Source organism: Piliocolobus tephrosceles, chromosome 1 (genome assembly GCF_002776525.5).
Source record: "Piliocolobus tephrosceles isolate RC106 chromosome 1, ASM277652v3, whole genome shotgun sequence".
Lineage (NCBI taxonomy): Eukaryota > Metazoa > Chordata > Mammalia > Primates > Cercopithecidae > Piliocolobus > Piliocolobus tephrosceles.
In genome coordinates this window covers 60597237-60613111 of record NC_045434.1, presented here as the reverse complement: position 1 = coordinate 60613111, position 15875 = coordinate 60597237, and the positions used below count along the sequence as shown (strand labels likewise).

Sequence of the window (15875 nt, the reverse complement as noted above, 5' to 3'; positions counted from 1 at the left end):
AAAAAAAAAAAAAAAAAAAAAAAAAAAAACCACTACATAATCAAACAGGTTTATTCTGGGACTAGGAATGGGTTAACATTAGGAAACTCATTATATTTAATAGAGTAAAAGGGGTAAAAAACAAAAAACAAAATTCTGTAGTGATTTTTGAAAGACTTCAAAAAAGAAAAAATGGTTAAAAAGTGAAGAAAAGTATTTGAAATAATCTTTTTTAAACTATTAAAATAGCTAAAAAAAAAAAAAAAAAAAAAAAAACAGAAAAGAACCTGAAGTGCAATATCCACTCAATAAAAACTTGGTAAACTATAAGGTACTTCCCAGCATAAATGCACATAATCACCAGAAATCATCAGCATATGCAATATGGTAAAACACTAGGGGTAAACTAACTCAAGATAAATGAAAAAAGGACACCCATTCAACTGTCTTCACCATCTTTCAACACTGTTCCTGATGTTCTAGTATATGCATTAAGAAAAAAAGGTGTTAGGCCAGGCACAGTGGCTCATGCCTATAATCCCAGCACTTTGGGAAGCCCACGTGGGCTGATCACTTAAGCCCAGGAGTTCAAGATCAGCCTGGCCAACATGGTGAAACCTAATCTCTACTAAAAAACACAAAAATTAGCTGGGCATGATGGCAGATGCCTGTAATCCCAGCTACTCAGGAGGCTGAGGCAGGAGAATCACTTGAACCTGGAAGGCAGAGGCTGCAGTGAACCGAGATCACGCCACTGCACTCCAGCCTGTGACAGAGTGAGACAAAAAAGAAGAAGAAAGAAAGAAAGAAAAAAAGGTGTTTGGGTTTCCTCACAGCCGCTCAAGATGAACTGATTCTTCAGAAAAGTGAAATTAAAGCTCTGCCGCCCAGCCTGAATGACTGCATTGGCATGGTGGACAGCAGGGCAGAATCCGCTGACAAGAAGATTTCTAGATTGGATGCTGAGCTAGTGAAGTTTAAGGACCAGATTAAGATGAGAGGGGGTCCTGCAAAGAATATCGTTACGCAGAAAGCCTTGCGAGTTTTAAAACAAAAGCGGATGTATGAGCAGCAGCAGGAGAATCGCACCCAACAGTCATTCAACGTGGAACAAGTCAATTACACCATCCAGTCATTGAAGGATACCAAGACCACGGCTGATGCAATGAAACTGGGAGCAGGGGAAATGAAGGCATACAAGTGAAAACTGACCAGACTGAGAACTTACAAGACCAGGTACTGGACATGATGGAAGATGCAAATGAAATCCAAGAAGCACTGAGTCGCAGTTATGGCAGCCCAGAATTCGATGAAGATGACCTAGAAGCAGAGATGGATACACACTGGGTGATGAGCTTGTGGCTGACAAAGAGAGTTCTATTTAGATGAGGCAGCATCTGCACCTGCAATTCCAGAAGGTGTTCTCACTGACACAAAAAACCAACGATAGAGTTCTGGTGGATGAATTTGGATTGCCACAGATCCCTGCTTCATACATTTGCATTATTTAAGTACATCATGTAAAACAAACACATATTATGGGACCATGAAATACTGATATTTCGAAATTTACCATAAGAGATGTTTCTGTCCTTTCTTTGAAGGAAAGTTTAATTACATTACTCTTCTATTTTTTACCTTTGACACTCATTGCTTGGGAAATGCTTTCTTTGTACTAAAACTTGATTCTGGCCAGGCATAGTGGCTCACGCCTATAATCCCAGCACTCTGAAAGGCCGAGGCAGGCAGATCACAAGGTCAGAAGTTCGAGACCAACCTGGCCAACATGGTGAAACCCCATCTCTACTAAAAATACAAAAAATTAGCCAAGCATGGTGGCGGGCGACTATAGTCCCAGCTACTAGGGAGGCTGAAGCAGCCGGGAGGCAGAGGTTGCAGTGAGCTAAGATCGCCCCAACAGCCTGGGTGACAGAGCGAGACTCCGTCTCAAAAAAAAAAAAAAAAATTCACTACTGTATCAGAAGTGGGTATTCTGATTCTGTGGTTTCCTCAATACTATATCTTGAAATCAATAATGAGCATATCTTGATATCTGATGAACAGGACATTTACTCAATTTTTTCAAAAGGAAAAAAAGGCGTAAATTACAAACATATATTAAAAAGATGAGACAGGCTGGGCACAATGGCTCATGCCTGTAATCCCAGCATTTTAGGAGGCCAAGGTGGGCCGAGGTGGGCGGATCACCTGAGGTCAGGAGTTTGAGACCAGCCTGGCCAATATGATGAAACCCCATTGCTACTAAAAATACAAAAATTAGCCAGGCATGTGCCTGTAATCTCAGCTATTTGGAAGGCTGAGACAGGAGATCACTTGAACCCAGGAGGCAGAGGTTGCAACGAGCCGAGATAGCACCATTGCACTCCAGCCTGGGCAATAAGAGCAACACTCCATCTCAAAAAAAAAAAAAAAGAAGATGAGGCAAAAAAAAAATCCAGAACCTGCAGATTACATGCTTGCAAACTAGAAAATCTAACAAATAAAACAAATTGAAAATAATAAAAATATAAGATCTACAAGAAGCAGTAAATATCCTTCATACCAGCAATAATCATTCAGATGATGGCACAGTACCATTCACAGTAAAAAGATATACAGGAAGAGACAATTCACAATAAAAAGATATACAAGAAGAAAATGAAGAAGTATGCAAGACTCACATTAAATTAAAAACAAAACCAATGCCGGGCGCGGTGGCTCACGCCTGTAATCCCAGCACTTTGGGAGGCCGAGGTGGGCAGATCACAAGGTCAGGAGATCGAGACCACGGTGAAACCCCGTCTCTACTAAAAATACAAAAGATTAGCCGGGCACGGTGGCGGGCGCCTATAGTCCCAGCTACCCGGGAGGCTGAGGCAGAAGAATGGCTTGAACCCAGGAGGCGGAGCTTGCAGTGAGCCAAGATCGCGCCACTGCACTCCAGCCTGGTGGACAGAGGGAGACTCCGTCTCAAAAAAAAAAAAAAAAAAAAAAAAAACCCAAAAAACTGAAACTACTAAGGCACAGAAGACCTGGATAATGAATAAATAGAATAGAGGATTAAATAAATTACTTCTCCCCAAAATAATGCACATATCGAATGTAATTCAAGTCAAAATCCCAATGAGAGTTTATTACTGGAACTTGATTAGAAAATCATCTAGAATCGTTATTTAAAAAGGAATGAGAGGCCGGGCGCGGTGGCTCAAGCCTGTAATCCCAGCACTTTGGGAGGCCGAGACGGGCGGATCACGAGGTCAGGAGATCGAGACCATCCTGGCTAACACTGTGAAACCCCGTCTCTACTAAAAAATACAAAAAACTAGCCGGGCGACGTGGCGGGCGCCTGTAGTCCCAGCTACTCCGGAGGCTGAGGCGGGAGAATGGCGTAAATCCGGGAGGCGGAGCTTACAGTGAGCTGAGATCCGGCCACTGCACTCCAGACCGGGAGACAGAGCGAGACTCCATCTCAAAAAAAAAAAAAAAAAAGGAATGAGAGGCCAGGCGTGGTGGCTCGCGCCTGTAATCCCAACACTTTGGTTGGCCAAGGCAGGAAGACTGCTTGAACCCAGGAGTTTGAGACTGGCCTGGGCAACACAAGGAGACTCCATCTCTATAAGTTTTAAAAAGTAGCCAGGTACAGTGGTGCACACCTGTAGTCCCAGCTACTCGGGAGGCTTCAGCAATAGGATCTCTTGAGCCCAGGAGTTCGACATTGCAGTGAGCTATGATCATGCCACTGCACTCCAGCCTCGGTGACAAGAGCACAAGACCCTGTTTCAAAACGAAACAAAATAACCCTGTGCTTTTCTCCAAGGAGATGGAATTACAGGAGGATTTCACTTTGGCTATACTGTTTTTACCTTTTTTACAATGTACATATATTATCAAAACAAAGAAAGAAAAAATATGGGCCAGGGGCGGTGGCTCAGGCCTGTAATCCCAGCACTTTGGGAGGCTGAGGCTGGTGGATCACCTGAGGTCAGGAATTCCAGATCAGCCTGGCCAAATGGTGGAACTTCATCTCCACTAATAATACAAAAATTAGCTGAGTGGAGTGGTGCATGCCTATAATCCCAGCTACTTAGGAGGCTGAGGCAGGAGAACTGCTTGAACCCAGGAGGAGGAGGTTGCAGTGAGCCAAGATTGCGTCATTGCACTCCAGCCTGGGGGACAAGACTAAAACTCCGTCACCAAAAAAAAAAAAAAAAGAAAGAAAGAAAAAAATATGTTTCCATTCAAAAACTAAAAGTTTGTAAACAATTATGTACAAGCAAAAATATCTGAACAATGACCTTTTAATTTCTTACTGATCCATGAAAATTATGCCTTAAATGACAAGAATGTTCACTCCTTTCATGACAAAAAATGTCTGCTTCCCCACTTACATTAGCTGGTTGCTCTCACAGGAACGTCTGTGTCTTCACTGAGTTCCAATCTATTACGCCTGTAGGTCGAATCAACACTCAATCCATGAATTAATAATAATGAGGCAGAAAAAATTTTCCTCTTCACACTGCCAAGAAAACCTCTCAGCCACAATTCAAACACAGCATGTGTTTTTAAAACATCTCCCAACTACTGGGAGATAAAGTCCATTCAAATAACCTTTGTCAGACTGGAGACAGCTAGGGTTAGTTATCTCCTCAAAAACAAAAACAAAAACAAAAACAAAAGAGTTCATTTAAAGATGAACTTGAGAGTCAAAGGATCATGAAAAAAAAAATCCATCTTCCATAGCTGAACAATATAATTTAAAAAAAAAAAACAAAAAAAACCATCAGTTTTTCAGTAAGATCCAATTTCTGGTCTTCAAGATTTCTTCACCTATTAAGAAAAAAACAGAAACCTTCCCCCATCTTTATTATCTGTATAATAAAAACATACTTGTATGTAAAAATATAGTGTTTTATGTATATAATATACATACAGATATATACTAACTGGCTTATACACACACACACATATACACACAAATGTATAGAAATATAACATTTGGATGAGTTTCCCCTTTTAAAATGCACTATAAAAGACTTTAGATTTGGGTTCATTATAAAAATAAAGAACTTACTCTTATACCAAAGTATCATGAACTTATTGTTACACTAAATTTTGCCCAGCCCACAAAATAAAGACGAAGGTAAATCCTTACACATATATCAATATGTATAATATGGATGTATGTATATAAATCCATCATCGTCATCAGGGAGTGTTTAACCAAAAAAGATAGAAACGTATGGTAATAGAGTAACTACAGAGTGGTGCAGCAAGCTGTAGAAGGCAGAGCAGCATTATAGCCATTCTAAACTGGCACTGTCAAAACACAGAAAGCTTTACCTAAGGGAAAATTTATTTATTTTGTATCAACACCAGTGTCACTGGTTTGCCATTAAATAGTGGCCCTGGAAAGGCTTGCTTACGCAGCCTAGGTCCAAATTCTTTACTACTAATGGCTACAGCTAAACACTTTGTAAGTATATATTTACTCCAGTTAGTAAAAGGGTAAACTTTTGGAGTTGAGATTTCACTTCACAATGGCGTATTTACCATTTAAGAATTTCAAAAAAAAAAAAAAAAAAAAAATCAAAAACAAAAACAAAAAAAAAAAACGCTTATTTTGATACATAGAAATGAGTTCTAAACTTTGAAACCAGCCCAGTAACAAAGCAATTTTGATTCTCATGTAATAAATACTACATAATTTCTAGGCTAAATCTTGCCAAATACTATCCGAGACAAAACTAAAGTCAAAACTTAAAAAAAAAGTGGACACCTTTTACTCACACTTAATACTAGTCAATTTTCCAGGAATTTTTTGGGCAGGGAATATCCCCAAATCTAAAATGAAAAAAAGGAAAAATTGGGATCTCACATTAGTTATTCAGTCTGAAACTTTTAATAGACTTTTACTAAAGTCATCATTTTCTGGCTTCCTACTCAATCACAGAAACATACTCTCAGAGTAAAAAGGGATCTTAAAATGAGATCAATTCACTCATTTCACCAATGATTCCTAACACATAAAAATACCGACCTGTTAAACAACCGCACAGTTAATACAGTATTATGGGTCATCAAGTATGTTTTTAAAAAGATTACCTAAAATTACAGAAACAATCTTTGGGAAATATCTACTGGGTTTTTCCAAGCATGTTCAAAGGGCTCTCATTACAATTCCCATTCAATCTTTTCCAATTCTTGCAAACGTTTTAGTCTGTTTTTACCCATAAATCATTTGAAAGTACCTACACAATCCTTGTTATTTTTATATTTTATAAAGGTTAAAACAGGCAATTCAAAGACTAAAAGTATATTTTCCTAATTTTTTTCTAATATTTCCCTTTTATATAAGATCCAATTCCAAATATAAAGGGTAACACTATCACACTCAACAATTTGAAATTATAAAGCTGACCAGTATGAGGAGGCAATTAGAAATTTCCAAATATAAAACAATTTCACGGGTTTTCTTTTTGCCAAGTTGTAATTAAGCATCAGGGTTTTTAAGGAAACAGAAAAACAGAGGCAGGAGGAATGCCAGCCTACAGTACTTTTTTCTCATTTCGTTGGTTTCAGAGCAATACAATTTCCCATGGTGGGGGAAATTTTACTTAAAACCAATTACTAGTTCAATCTACCAGGCAGAAAGCCTAAGGCCTTTCAATGCTGCACTATATTTTTTTTAATTAAAAATATCTTTTCTCTCTCATTGGTATAAGCAAAATTTTCAAGTGCTAGCGACAATGAGTTATAGCTATGAAATTTTTAATCTTCATTTTATCAAAATTATATTGCCTCTGAGGAATTTTCAGCCCTTTTGTGATTTCAGGTTTCCCCAGATGTGTTTATAAAGATAACGATTATATTTAACAACTACAGCTATTAAGATACAGTAACACAGCAAAAAGTTGCCCATTTTAAACGGAGAAAAAGAAATTAAGGCAGTATTTCTTTTTCATTGCTTTGAACAACTTCATTCTCAGGATCCCAGCTCAGAACCAATGTAGAATAATCGTAGTTAACATTTTTCAAGTTCATTTTCAGAAACATCAGTTGTTCTATATTGTCAAAGTCCAGGCTCATGATCTGTTTTGGATGAAAGTGGCTATTTTTAGTAAAGATACATTCAGATTGCCAACTACACATGGGGCAACTTAGATACTGGATGGCAACCTGGGTCAAAGCTGGCCATATGCTTATCTTCCTCTGCCAGTAAATTAAAGGGTCATCACCTCCTGAGAGCTCTGAATACTTCTCTTTGAAGTACTCATCCACAACTGCTACAGCAGAAGGGAACATGAAGCTTTTGCTTCCAAGGGCACAACTGTCTACAGCTGAGCTATCGACAGAACCTGAATTGGAGGTGCCTTCTTTTAGAGATGAGGTAAATGAATCAGTTCCTACTGTAACTGAGGGACAAGAAGCTTCTGAAGTTGGAATTTGGCAGATCTCTGGCGAAGATTCCATATAATTACAGACCTCTTCTGCAAGGAACTGCTTATAAGTTTCTAAATCAGCACCTTGAGGAAAAAAGTCTTCCAAACTGTTTTTAAAGCAAGGGTCTAACAAAGTAGCCAAGATACAGGGCTTGGATTTAAGCATGGCACTTAGTAGGGTATCCGTTTCAAGTTTCAGAGATAAACTATCCACCAGATTGAGGGCCTGAGTAATACCTCTGACTTGAAAATCTTCTCTGAGTTTCTGCAAGGAAAGGAGTAGATGATGGATTAGGGGTAGCACCTGATTCAATCCTGCGGTCTTCACGCTCACTTTCTGGGTAGCCTCCTCAAATGGCGTAAGAATATCACAAACATAAGTCATTAGAGTCCACTGAAGGGAGGTGAGCACAACTCCACTGGCTCTACCAAGACTATGGTGAACTGAGTAGCAATGCTCCAAGAGCCATTTTAACATATAAAAAGTAGAAATCCAATGGCCAGTTTCATCCTGCTTCAAATTCTTCCATGGAAGTTGGTGATCATTTTGGAACTCTTGCAGTATCTGACGGGCCTTGACCGAATGACTAAAATGATGACAGGTTTTCCTAGCAGCCACTAACATATTCTCAATGCTTTTGTGCTCACAGAAGAAGTCCTGAATGACCATATTTAAACAATGCAGGAAGCATGGCACATGGGTAAAACCACCATCTTTGATTGCATGTACCACATTAGAGGAATTGTCAGAAACAATGAAGCTAGGGATAAGGAAATTTGGAGAAAGCCACAGACCAATCTGGTCATTTAATTCTTGTAAAATATTGGTTATCAAACAGTCTTTAGCCAAACCTGTAACACAAAGCACTGCCCACTTTCTAAAATCGGGGATCCTGCCATTATTGAGAAAAGATGCAGTTTCCAAAGAAACCCAGTGTACAGTCACAATAAAATAGTCAGTGGATGGGTCATGGGTCCATATGTCAACAGTCAGGTGTATTTTTTGGCTTTGAACATTCTCTAAAGTTAAGAAAATTTTTTCTCTGACACAATCATATAACTGAGGTACAGCCTTAGTGAAAAAGTAAGTCTCTGATGGCAACCTATAATCAGGGGCCACAATCTGCATGAACCTCTGAAAGGCTGGGGTTGAGAAGTAGTTGTAAGGATGCATATCCTCCACAATCATTTGGATAATTGCCTGACTTATTTGACTTGAGACTGGATTTCCACAACATGTTGTTTCTCTCTCCTGCGCATGCATCAGAGTGCCTTGCTCTGCAACGGGAATAGGACTTTCAGATCTATTTTCAACCTCTAACATAGGTTCATCTGAATCAGAGTCACTAAGGTCCTCAGCTGTTAAATCTTGGCTGCCTGTAGACTTTTCTCCATGCAAGGTATCACTCAAGAGATCACTTCTCTCAGTCTCAGCTTCATCTAATCCATTTGCAACAGCACCACTGTCTTTGTTGGCAACAGCCCAATGGATAGGATGTGTGGCTTGCAGGTGTCGTTGAAGTGTTGAAGTCCCTAAGTGGGACCCTGGCCTACCCCGGCTCACACTTCTTTTACATATATTACACACAGCTCTTGAGATGTGTTGAGGATCAGTGTAAAAAAAATTCCAAACGGCAGATGTCTTGGCTCTAGTTCCAGGAATTAAAGCATGCTTGACAATGTTACTTTTGATGAGAAATCTCCCTCTTTCTGCCCTTAGGGCATCAGATGCTGATTTATCATGCTTCTTACCCATTCTATTATCATCTAATGGATCAGTAGGAATATATTCAAAGCTTCCATTGCTTCCAGAAGAGGGAGACAAAGATACATCCAAGGTAAAGTCCTCCTCTCCACTAGTAACTCCAAACTTGTTGGCCCTGGTCCAATGAGGTGAATGCCTTGCTTGCAGATGTCGCTGAAGAGTAGATGTACCAAGATGGCTACCTGGTTTACCCCTGCTGACGCTTTTCTCACAGAGGTTACAAATAGCCCGCCAGGTGTACTGGGGGTCAACATGAAAGAAGTGCCACACAATGGAGGTCTTGGCTCTAGTACTAGGCAGATAGATCTGTTTTTCTATATTGCTCTCAAAAAGACTTTCTTCATCCTGCTCAGCATCATTGGAAGCTAACAAAGCAGGGGCATCTGCAACAGGCCTCCCAGATCCCAAATCCTTACTAAACTTCTTGGCAAGAATCAATTTTTTTCGACGCCTTTTCCCCTTAATTCGCAAACCCTTCTTTCTTTTCTTTTTAGCAGGCTGTTTGGCCTCTTTATTCACTCCTTCCGCTACCATCTTTTCCTCTACCACATCTTCTTCATCTGTATTAGAATTAACAGGAACACATCCCAGAATCCCAGAATCACTAAAAGTGCTGCATCTTCTGCCAGGAGAGAGTGAGGAAACTGGTACACTTAAAGTACATACACTCATTATCTTTATGTCTCCACAATTCGTACCAGAATCTGTTAGTGGGTTTATAACTCAAGCAGAAATACAGCTGTCCCTCTCTGCTTGCATTACCTTTTCTCCAATTTCTATGGGGAATCAAATTCCCACTGGACCAATAACTTCCAAGCCCGGTTATTTTTGGAGGAAAAGTGACAGCAATGGAGAACATTCCCGAACTCTTTCTTAGAGGGCTTTAAGGTCCCTTCCAATTTTCTAAGTTCTGAATTCAAATAGTCCAGTGTCCTCATGTTACAGAAGTTAAGAACTGAGTCCCCCTTTCCCAGAGTCACAGAGTTGGTTAGTAGCAGCTAATAGCTAGGTCTTCCAAATTCCAGATCCATGTTCTTTTCGCTTCATCAAGAACTATATCTGCTTGAAATGCCTTCGCCTTTTAAAATATATATTTTTATGATGCCTCATGATAGCGACATTAATTTCCCTTAATTCTGAAATTAACTATTTTCAGGAAATCTCATTTAAACAAAAACATAGTGCATCATTCAACATTCATCATTTAGGACTGTGATTTGCCAATACAACCCAAAAAGTCAATTCTGGAAAGCCAACACAGACTCCGCATACTGGTCACAGCAAATGCTAGTTGAGCCCTTTCAGTTCTAACTAAAAGTAATACAACCTTTTAAAAATGTGACTGGCTGGAAAAAAATGCTTTGAGAATAAAATTTTAAAACAAGGTTAAATGCTGCATTTTCAAAGTACTATTTGTATCAAGAGTTAATTCAAGTTTAGTTTTCAGATATTTTTAGACTGGAGAAGCTTTTACAGCCTGTAAGTAACTCACAAGTTGGACGCTATAGGGATAGCAAAAAGTGAAATATGAACTTTACACCACTTCCATTTCTTTTCGATTGATCCCTCCCCTTCCCCCAATACCTACATACATTTACCCTAAAAAGCATCGCTATCTCTAGTTCCACAGCCTCCTTCTCAAGGTCCAGAACCAAGGCCTGGAAGATGTCAACAATATAGGCCTTCCCCATAGGAATCCGCACCGATTATGGGAGTTTAGGGGTGTTCTTCATTACGGTTTCACCAATCCTACAAGGAGAACGGAAGTGTCCCTGTTGCTCTTGACTCCGACGCTGAGGGCCAGGGGTGGGAGTGTAATGAGGGTGGGGAATGGGTGTAGGATACCGGAATAAGGTCGGTGGCTTTCTGTATGTGGAGTTTGAGACAAGCTCCAAAGTAGTGGGACCCTGGAGAGGAATGAGAGTAGGTAAATTCAGCGCCCGGCACTCAGTCTGATTGATTTAGGCAGTGAGGGTCCGCTCAACTAGAGAAACTGTTGCCCCGCAGAAAGCAATCTAGTGTCAGTTCTCTCTTCGGATTCGGGGGAACAATCGGCTTTCGGGGGCTGCTCCAGGCTCCCCCAGATTAGCGAACACCGGATGTGGGGGAGGGGAGAAAGGTTGGCTGGGAAAGGAGCAGGCGCCGTGGGGGTGGGGTGAAGGGGGGTGGGGGTGGGGAGGATGGGAAAAGTGAGCGGGAGCCTGGGGCTCCCAGCCCGCCCCGGCGAGGGCCGCGGCCGGGAGGTGGCGGGGGAGGGGTCGTTACGGCGAAGCTGGAGGATCCGCTCTGACTTCCCAGGATAGGCCGCGACCCAGGGGCGAGGGGAGGCCGCTGCCACTCCCCTCGCCCTCTCCCCCACCTCCCCGGCCCCAAGCCACCCGGGAATCAAAAAAACGGGTCTAGTTACCAGAGAACAGAAACTTTACCGAACCGTTGACACTATCCCCGACTCCCGCTTGCTGCCACGTCTTTCTTCTTCCTTGGTCGCTGCCGTCCGTCGTCCTCCCAGCAGCAGCACCAGCAGAAAACCAAGAGTGCCAGCGTCAAAGATGGCGCCCGGCTACAGGCTCCGCTCTAAGGCCAGGCCGGTAAAAGTGCCAGCACGACGCAGGGCGCGAGGGTTCTGGAAGATGTAGTTCTTCTATGAGGCGATGCCTAAGATGGCTGCTCCGGGTCACAGGGTCACGTGACGGGGGAGGCGCTGGGTCGGGGAGTCCCTTCCCTTCAAAGGAATGCCTTGAAGCTGGTTTTCATAACGTTTTGTTTTTGTTTTTTAAATCAAATGAGGTAATAAGCGGGAGAGCCGCAGGAACTGAGACTACCATTCAGTAAACGCTCAATTTATTCTTACCAAAGTGTTTTCTTCATGAGTAAATCTCCCAAACCATGTATACATTTAATTTAGAAATAAACTGTACTGTTCCTAAGCATGCAATGTAGAAGGATTTGTTAGTTTATTTTTACTTGAAGAAGTGAGATTGGGCTTTGGGGACGTTTCTTTGATTTCTTAAAGCAAATCTGTATATTGGAAAAGTAATTCAAGCTCGTGACAAAATTCAGGAGGGTTAGTTGGAGGTCGCAATCAGTAGTCTCATCCCTGCTTCATTATTAACATTGTCCCTTATTTTCCTTTTTGAATGCTTTTACCTTTTCCCCCTGGTTATAAAAGTAATACACGTGGCCGGGCGCGGTGGCTCACGACTGTAATTCCAGCACTTTGGGAGGCCTAGGCATGGGGATCACAAAGTCAAGAGATCAAGATCATCCTGGCCAACATGGTGAAACCTTGTCTCTACCAAAAATACAAAAATTAGCTAGGCGTGGTGGCACACACCTGTAGTCCCAGCTACTTGGGAGGCTGAGGCAGGAGAATCGCTTGAACCCCGGAGGCAGAGGTTGCAGTGAGCTGAGATCACACCACTGCACTCCAACCTGGGGACAGAGTAAGACTCCATCTCAAAAAAAAAAAAAGTAATACACGTAAGTTTTTTTTAGAAACTTAATACATAAACATATAGAGTAGAAAGTTAAAATCTCTATTTATCTCATTCTTGAGAAATAGCTCTCATTAACTTATCATATATCCTTTCTGGCTTTTACACTGAAAATATCCTTAAATATATTACACGTATAATAGAAGCCAAAGGTCCCCCCTGGAGTGGTGGCTCAGCAGAACTCTAATTAGGTGGCAACATTTTACCTAACTTGGGTAAAGGATATAATGCTACTAAGAAAGAAACACTTGATGATAAAGCAGATGGGACTTCAGGCACCTTTTATTTCCTCTTTTGCTTGTTCTTCCAGCTGCCAGCTTGGTGGTGCTCGAGTCCCAGGCAGCCCAAGACTGGGAATTTATCAGAGCAGAGGGGTCCTGAGCCTCCTCATATCTGGGCTTTTATCTCCTTTCAAAGTAAAAACCACAACTTTAGAATCTTACCTCCAATCTCTGCCTTACATGACAATGCTCTGGTATTGCCATGTCAACAGACCTAATAAGCAAGTTCCTGGTAGCCAATTTCTTTTTTTCTTTCTTTCTTTTTCTTTTTCTTTTGTTTTGGTCTTCATTTTTTTGGTCCGTGTGACTCTTACTGGTAACCAATTTCTGTCTGTGCCACAACACCTAGGGTTTTTAAAATTTACCAGAGGGCTCTCCACATAGCTTAAGGGTTTTCCAACCTAGGGCTTTCCAAGATGCAGTCCTGGCCTGACTAGTATTTATAGTTATATCATATTTCATTAAACCTAACGTGTCATTGATTGTAAGATACACTTTTATTTTACAAGCCTCTAAGTGGAAGAAAAAAACCAACAACTGCCAATTAAACTGACAGGTCGGCCGCGCAGGGTGGTTCACACCTCTAATCCCAACACTTTGGGAGGTTGAGGTGGGCAAATCACAAGGTCAGGAGTTCAAGACTAGCCTGGCCAACATGGTGAAACCCCGCCTCTACTAAAAATACAAAAATTAGCCCAGCACGGTGGCACACATCTGTAATCCCAGCTACTTGGAGGCTGAGGCGAGAGAATTGCTTGAACCTGGGAGGTAGAAGTTGCAGTGAGCCGAGATCACACCATTGCACTCCAGCCTAGGTGACAGGCTAGGAAAGGATGTACACCTTAGAATGAATGAAAATATGAACAGGCTAAAACTCTACATTTTGTTTTGCAATTTGCTTTTTTCACTTTACAATATATCTTGAATATATTTTAATGGCCATCAGCACTTACAGGCCTACCATATTCTTTTTTATTTTTATTTTTTTGAGACAGAGTTTCGCTCCTGTTGCCCAGACTGGAGTGCAATGGCACAATCTCGGCTCACCGTAACCTCCGCCTTCCGGATTCAAGCTATTCTTCTGCCTCAGCCTCCTGAGTAGCTGGGATTACAGGCATACGCCACCATGCCAGGCTAATTTTGTATTTTTAGTAGAGCCGGGGTTTCTCCATGTTGGCCAGGCTAGTCTCCTGACCTCAGGTAATCCGCCTGCCTCGGCCTACATTCTTTTTAATAGCTCCCAACCCGCTCTCTGTAAGCCTCATTTTACAATTTATTTCACCAGTCCCTTATTGATAGAAACAATCATGTCTCAGTTTCCATTAGTATTTCTCAAGGGGGGAAACAAAAAATAATACAGTAATAAGGACATTGAAGAGGACAAGCTGGGCGGGGTGACTCACGCCTGTAATCTCAGCGCTTTGGGAGTCCCAGGCCAGCAGATCACTAGTGGTCAGGAGTTGAAGATCAGCCTGGCCAACATGGCGAAACCCTGTCTCTACTAAAAATACAAAATTAGCTGGGTGTGGTGGCACCCACCTGTAATCCCAGCTACTCAGGAGCCTGAGGCAGGAGAATCACCTGAACCCAGGAGGCAGAGGTTGCAGTGAACCAAGATTGCGCCACTGCACTCCAACCTGGGCAACAGAGAGAGACCCCGTCTCACCAAAAAAAAAAAGAGGGCAGAAGAAAAAGCCTGAGGCTGTTGGAGAGAGTTGGGAAACTCCTCTAAGAGTCAGGAGAGTGTACATGCCAACCTCCCCCACCCCCCATATATACACACAGTATTCTCAGGAGTGTGTGTATGTAACAAACACTTGTATGTTACAAGTAGGGGTGAAGTATCTAAACCAAGAACACAATGCCAGATTCCCGCTACTCATACTTCACTTCAAATTCTAAATGGATTTTAAACAGTCTCTAGACCTCTTCAGTGAGTGACAAAACCTTTTGGGACATTCAGTGTGTTTTTGCTTTGAGAGCAAAAGTTTGGGGAAAAAATGCGAAATTATTGAGACAAAATTAGGTTCAAGAGAATCTTTATTTAGACTAGAAAGGAAATCACAACAAATTACACATTAAAAAAAAAAAAACCACTCTGCGCGATGCCTCATGCCTGTAATCCCAGCACTTTGGGAGGCCCAGGTCAGTGGATCACTTGAGCCCAGGAATTCAAGACCAGTCTGGACAACATGGTAAAACCCCATCTCTACTAAAAATACAAAAAATAAATAAATAAATAAATAAATAAATAAATAAATAAATAATAAATAGCGGACATGGTGGCACGTGCCTGTAATCCCAGCTACTCAGGAAGCTGAAGTTTAAGGACTGCTTGAACCCGGGAGGTGGAGGTTGCAGTAAATCGAGATCATGCCACTGTACTCCTGCCTGGGCAACAGGGCAAGATCCTGTCTCAAAAAAAAAAAAAAAGAGGCCGGGCGTGGTGGCTCAAGCCTGTAATCCCAGCACTTTGGGAGGCCGAGACGGGCGGATCACAAGGTCAGGAGATGGAGACCATCCTGGCTAACACGGTGAAACCCCGTCTCTTTTTTTTTTTTTTTTTTTTGAGACAGAGTCTCGCTCTGTCGCCCGGGCTGGAGTGCAGTGGCCGGATCTCAGCTCACTGCAAGCTCCGCCTCCCGGGTTCATGCCATTCCCCTGCCTCAGCCTCCCGAGTAGCTGGGACTACAGGCGCCCGCCACCACGCCCGGCTAATTTTTTGTATTTTTTTAGTAGAGACGGGGTTTCACCGTGTTAGCCAGGATGGTCTCGATCTCCTGACCTCGTGATCCACCCGTCTCGGCCTCCCAAAGTGCTGGGATTACAGGCTTGAGCCACCGCGCCCGGCCTGAAACCCCGTCTCTACTAAAAAATACAAAAAACTAGCTGGGCGAGGTGGCGGGCGCCTGTAGTC

The 15875-nt window shown here is 42.0% G+C and overlaps 2 protein-coding genes and 1 pseudogene across 46 annotated transcripts in view; 1 reads left to right on the top strand and 2 right to left on the bottom strand.

The window, feature by feature from the left end:
- The window catches only part of ZC3H11A (zinc finger CCCH-type containing 11A), a 61677-nt gene extending 49832 nt beyond the window's left edge, over positions 1–11845 (bottom strand). Inside the window, exons 1-5 of one of the 45 annotated variants that reach the window (XM_023187065.1) lie at positions 11591–11845; positions 10887–11090; positions 5767–5820; positions 4368–4426; positions 1208–1299 (exon numbers count right to left, since the gene is read on the bottom strand). The gene's annotated coding sequence lies outside the window, so the exon portion shown is untranslated. Of the gene's footprint in view, positions 1–1207; positions 1300–4367; positions 5821–10781; positions 11091–11590 lie in introns of all 45 variants that reach the window. The other 44 variants (XM_023187081.2, XM_023187078.2, XM_023187049.3 and 41 more) reach the window with 44 other exon arrangements.
- On the top strand, positions 357–1490 carry LOC111522693 (annotated as a pseudogene).
- On the bottom strand, positions 6823–10775 carry ZBED6 (zinc finger BED-type containing 6). The gene has a single exon (XM_023187048.1). The coding sequence runs from the start codon at positions 9853–9855 to the stop codon at positions 6919–6921; it is 2937 nt and encodes a 978-aa protein (XP_023042816.1). The 5' UTR covers positions 9856–10775; the 3' UTR covers positions 6823–6918.
- Positions 11846–15875: the final 4030 nt, after the last annotated feature.

Bases quoted from the DNA above. Each gene is read 5' to 3' on its own strand.
- ZBED6 (XM_023187048.1), bottom strand. From the start codon at position 9,855: ATGAGTGTATGTACTTTAAGTGTACCAGTTTCCTCACTCTCTCCTGGC.